At 61.1% G+C, this 5,117-nt stretch overlaps 1 protein-coding gene across 1 annotated transcript; it reads right to left on the reverse strand.

Moving 5' to 3' along the window:
* Positions 1 to 31: 31 nt before the first annotated feature.
* On the reverse strand, positions 32 to 4,638 carry SPRYD3 (SPRY domain containing 3; the record flags this gene model as incomplete). Its single annotated transcript, XM_061443345.1, is given in 6 exon segments — positions 32 to 105; positions 108 to 216; positions 3,026 to 3,161; positions 3,271 to 3,395; positions 3,471 to 3,546; positions 4,490 to 4,638. Coding segments are annotated over 6 exon segments (648 nt in total), but the record flags the coding sequence as incomplete, so codon positions are not given.
* Positions 4,639 to 5,117: the final 479 nt, after the last annotated feature.

Consider the following 5,117-nt stretch of genomic DNA (forward strand, 5'->3'; position numbering starts at 1 on the left):
TTCCCCACCGGACGCCCCCCCCGTCTCTGACCGTGCCGCAGGCTCGCACGTCGTGCAGGCGGCCCCACTCCTCCTCCCCACTGTCCACCAACATGCAGTCGTCGGCTCGGGGCGCAGCGCTGCCCGCAGGTGCAGCCGCACCTCCTCCCCCAGGGAATGCATCCCCACGGCCGGGAAGAGCCCCTCGGCGCAGAGCGGCACCTCCGTGGAGCCCACCTGCAACAACGGGGGAAGGGTTAAGGGGGGAATGGGGAAATGGGGGTAAGGGGGGTAAGGGGGGGGAATGGGGGTAAGGGGGTAATGGGGGTAATGGGGGTAAGGGGGTAATGGGGGAATGGGGGTAAGGGGGTAAGGGGGGGGAATGGGGGTAATGGGGGTAAGGGGGGTAAGGGGGTAAGGGGGGGAACAGGGGTAAGGGGGTAATGGGGGAATGGGGGTAAGGGGGGAATGGGGGTAAGGGGGGTAAGGGGGGAATGGGGGTAATGGGGGTAAGGGGGGTAAGGGGGGTAAGGGGGGGAACGGGGGTAAGGGGGTAAAGGGGGAATGGGGGTAAGGGGGGAATGGGGGTAAGGGGTTAAGGGGGGTAAGGGGGGGAACGGGGGTAAGGGGTAATGGGGGAATGGGGGTAAGGGGGGTAAGGGGGGAATGGGGGAATGGGGTAATGGGGGTAAGGGGGTAATGGGGAAATGGGGGTAAGGGGGGGAATGGGGGTAATGGGGAAATGGGGGGGTAATGGGGTAAAGGGGGGAATGGGGGTAATGGGGTCATGGGGGAATGGGGGTAAGGGGGGAATGGGGGAATGGGGGTAAGGGGGTAAGGGGGGAATGGTGGGTAAGGGGGGTAAGGGGGGGAATGGGGGTAAGGAGGGTAAGGGGGGAATGGGGGCAATGGGGTAATGGGAGTAATGGGGTAAAGGGGGGAACTGGGGGTAACAGGAGTAATGGGGTAACGGGTGTAAGTGGGTAAGGGGGGACTGGGGGTAAAGGGGTTAATGTGGGTAACGGGGGTAAGGGGGGCAACGGGGGTAAGGGGGTAATGGGGTAACAGGGGTAAGGGGGTAATGGGGGTAATGAGGTAAAGGGGGTAATGGGGGTAATGGGGGTTATGGGGGTAATGGGGGTAATGGGGTAATGGGGGTAATGGGGGCAATGGGTGTAAGGGGGTAATGGGGGTAACGGGGGTAATGGGGTAAAGGGGGGTAATGGGTGTCATGGGGGCAAGGGGGTAATGGGGTAAGGGGGCAATGGGGGTAGGGGTAAGGGGGCAATGGGGTAATGGGGGTATTGGGGTAACGGAGAAATGGGGTAACGGGGGCAATGGGGGTGGTAATGGACAAATGGAGGTATTGGAGCAATGGGGTAATGGGGGTAATGGGGCAATGGCGGATTAGGGTAATGGGGACAATGGGGGTAATGGATCAATGGGGGTAATGGGGCTATATGGGAGGCAATGGGGGTAATGGAGCAATGGGGGTAATGGAGCAATAGGGGTTAATGCAGGCAAGAGGGGAAATGGGAATAATGGAGCAATTGGGGTAATGGGGGCAATGGAGGCAATGGGGGACAATGGGGGTAAAGGAGCAATGGGGGTAATGGGGGTAGTGGGGGTAATGGAGGCAATGGGGGATAATGGGGGTAACGGGCAATGGGGTAACGGGGGCAATGGGGTAATGGGGGGGTATTGGGGTAATGGAAGCTAATGGGCAGCAATGGGGGGTACAGGTGGCTGTTACGGGTTCAATGGGGTTCAGGTTTTGGGAGGTCGATGGGGGCTTAGGAAGGGTTTGGGGGAGTCAATGTGGGGTCAGGAGGGGTTTGGGTGGCAAAGGGGGGTTTGTGGGGCCAGGAGGGCTTTTGAGGGGTGCTGGGGGGGGGGTAAATGGGAGGTAATGGGGGTTGGGGGGGGACAATGGAGGATTTGGGGTGTGAGGGTTTCAGGGGACAATGGGGCATTTGGGAGTTAAATAGGGGAGTTTGGGGGCGCAATGGGGGGTATGAGGGGTTTTTGGGGGGGTCAATGGGGATCAGTGTGTTCCAGGGGTCAATGGGGGGGTCAATGGGTATCAATGGGTGACAAAGGTGTCAATGGGGGTCAGTGGGCATCAAAGGGTGTCAATGGGTGTCCACGGGTGTCAATGGGTGACAAGGCGGTCAACGGGTGTCAGTGGGTATCAGTGGGTGACAAGGGTGTCAATGGGTGACAAGAGAATCAATGGGGGTCAGTGGGCATCAACAGCTGTCACTGGGTCTCAGTGGGTCTCAGTGGGTGTCAACGGGTGTGAACGGGTATCAATGGGTGTCAGAGGGTGTCAGTGGGTATCAATGGGTGCCAGTGGGTATCAAGGGGCATGAGTGGGTGTCAATGGGTGTCAATGGCTAGCAAGGGGTGTCATTGGGTGTCACTGGGTATCAGTGGGTGTCAATGGGTGTCGATGGGTGCCAATGGGTACCGATGAGTGTCGATGGGGGTATCGATGGGTGTCGATGGGGGTATTGATGGGTGTCGATGGGGGTATCGGATGTCAAGGGGGCCAATGGATATCAATGGATGTCAAGGGGAGTCAATGGGTATCAACAGGTGTCAGTGGGTGTCAATGGGGGTATCGATGGGTGTCGATGGGGGTATCGATGGATGTCAAAGGGGTCAATGGATATCAATGGGTGTCAAGGGGAGTCAATGGGTATCAACAGGCGTCAATGGGGGTATCGATGGGGGTATCGATGGATGTCAAGGGTGGTCAGAGGATGTCAAGGGGGGTCAATGGGTATCAACAGGCGTCAGTGGGTGTCAATGGGGGTATCGATGGATGTCAAGGGGGGTCAATGGATGTCAAGGGGGGTCAATGGGTACCAACGGGTGTCAGTGGGTGTCAATGGGGGTATCGATGGATGTCAAGGGTGGTCAATGGATGTCAAGGGGGGTCAACGGGTACCAACAGGTGTCAGGGGGTGTCAACGGGTGTCAGTGGGTGTCAATGGGGGTCAGTGGGTGTCAATGGGGGTCAGTGGGTGTCAATGGGCTCTCACCTCTTGCCGTTGCGGGTGAAGAACACGTGCGCCGTGCGCACCTCCAGGGACACGCGCTCGATGCCGCAGCCAACGCGGTCGCCGGAGCTGCACTTGGAGCCGAACTGACGGCCCTTGGCCCGGCCACTGTAGAGCCTGGGGGGGGGCAGACACTGTAAAGCATGGGGATGGGGGTCCAGCTGGTCCTGGCAACCCCCTCAGGTCCTAGCAGATGCCTTTGGGCCCCCCCTCAACCAACACTCACTTGCCATCATCACCATGGTAGGCCACGGAGCCGGGCAGCCAGCCGGGTTGATGGTCCAGGCTGTAGAACTGGGGCACCAGCCCCACGGCGATGGTGCCCCTCACACCGCTGTCCACGATGGACACCTTTGGGGTCACAAACACCATGAGCCCCAAAGCTCATCGGGACACCCACATCCCCCCCCCAAAGCATAGTGTCACCTCGAAGTAGTTGTTGTCCCTGGTGAGGGGCCGTGGGGCCACGTAGCAGCCGACCTCGCCAGAGCTCCCGTGGTAGCTGCAATGGGGATGGGATGGGGGGACCATGGGGGGGGGGTGTCAGACTTGGGGTGTGAGGAGCTCCCCCCCCCCCCCAGTGCAGGGCTGCACCCCCACAGCGGGATCCTGACCCCATTGTGGGCAGTGCTGGTGCCCCCAAAGCAAGGACATGGAGCTGGTCCAGAGGAGGCCACGAGGATGCTCAGGGGCTGGAGCAGCTCCCATAGGAGCCAGGCTGGGAACAGTGGGGCTGGAGTGATGGGACAAGGGGTGAGGGGTTCAGACTGGAACAGGTTGGATCAAGGGAAGTTCTTCCCTGTGAGGGTGCTGGGATCCAAGGGCATCCTGGTCTGGGTTGGGAAGAGCGTGGCCAGCGGGATGAGGGATGGGATAATCCCTCAGGGCCCTGGAGCACAAATCCCACGAGGAACGGGCTCAGGGGGGGACCACAGCTCCCGGGAAGGAATCCCGGGATCCAGGTTGGAATGGACCTCGCGGGTCCTCAAAGGGGGATGGAGCAGGGCAGGTCTGGATGGAGCTGAGCACCAGGCCCTGCCCCAGAGGGGGCTCAGGCATCGGAACAGGCTCCGGGGGAAGAGCCGGGATCCGCATCCCTGGAATTGTGCAAGCATCCGGGGGCTCAGGGGGCCTTGGGGGTGCAGAGGGGGCCACGGGGATGGTGGGGAGGGCCCTGCCCCCGGGGCTGGAGCCATGGGGACAGGGGGTGAGGGGTTCAGGTTGGAACGGGGGGGGATCAAGGTTGGATCCAGGGAAGCTCTTCCCTATTGGGACACCGGGATGGGCTCCATGGCTGCTCCATCCCATCCCATCCCATCCCATCCCATCCGGGCGGACACAGGGGCTCGGAGCACCCCATGGCAGGGCTTGGGACTGGAGCAGCTCTGAGCTCCCCACAGCCCTGGTTGTGATCGGGGCCCTGGAGGGGGGGGGGGGGGTCCCACCTGAGCGTGTCCCCATCCACCAGGATGTGCTTGGAGCGCTCCTGGAAGCGGCCGGCGCGGACCTCGCGGATCTCGCGGATGCGCCGGCGCCAGTTGAGGAACCTGTAGTGCAGGTGGAGGTCATCCATGGCGCGGGCAGAGCTGCGGGGGGAGCCGGTCAGAGCCCCCGGCACCAACGGACCCCATGGCACCAACGGACCCCAATGGACCCCAATGGCACCAACAGACCCCAATGGACCCCAATGGCACCAACAGACCCCAATGGACCCCAATGGCACCAACGGACCACAATAGACCCCAATGGCACCAACAGATCCCAATGGGAACCAACAGACCCCAATGGCACCAACGGACCCCAATGGCACCAACGGACCCCAATAGACCCCAATGGCACCAACAGACCCCAATGGACCCCAATGGCACCAACGGACCCCAATAGACCCCAATGGCACCAACGGACCCCAACAGACCCCAATGGCACCAACAGACCCCAACAGACCCCAATGGCACCAACGGACCCCAACAGACCCCAATGGCACCAACAGACCCCAATGGCACCAACAGATCCCAATGGGCACCAACAGATCCCAATGGGCACCAACAGATCCCAATGGGCACCAACAGATCC

This window comes from Pezoporus flaviventris, unplaced genomic scaffold (genome assembly GCF_033815535.1).
Source record: "Pezoporus flaviventris isolate CSIRO_AGI_PZ_B2104156 unplaced genomic scaffold, CSIRO_AGI_Pfla_v1 ptg000350l, whole genome shotgun sequence".
Taxonomy (NCBI): Eukaryota; Metazoa; Chordata; class Aves; order Psittaciformes; family Psittacidae; genus Pezoporus; species Pezoporus flaviventris.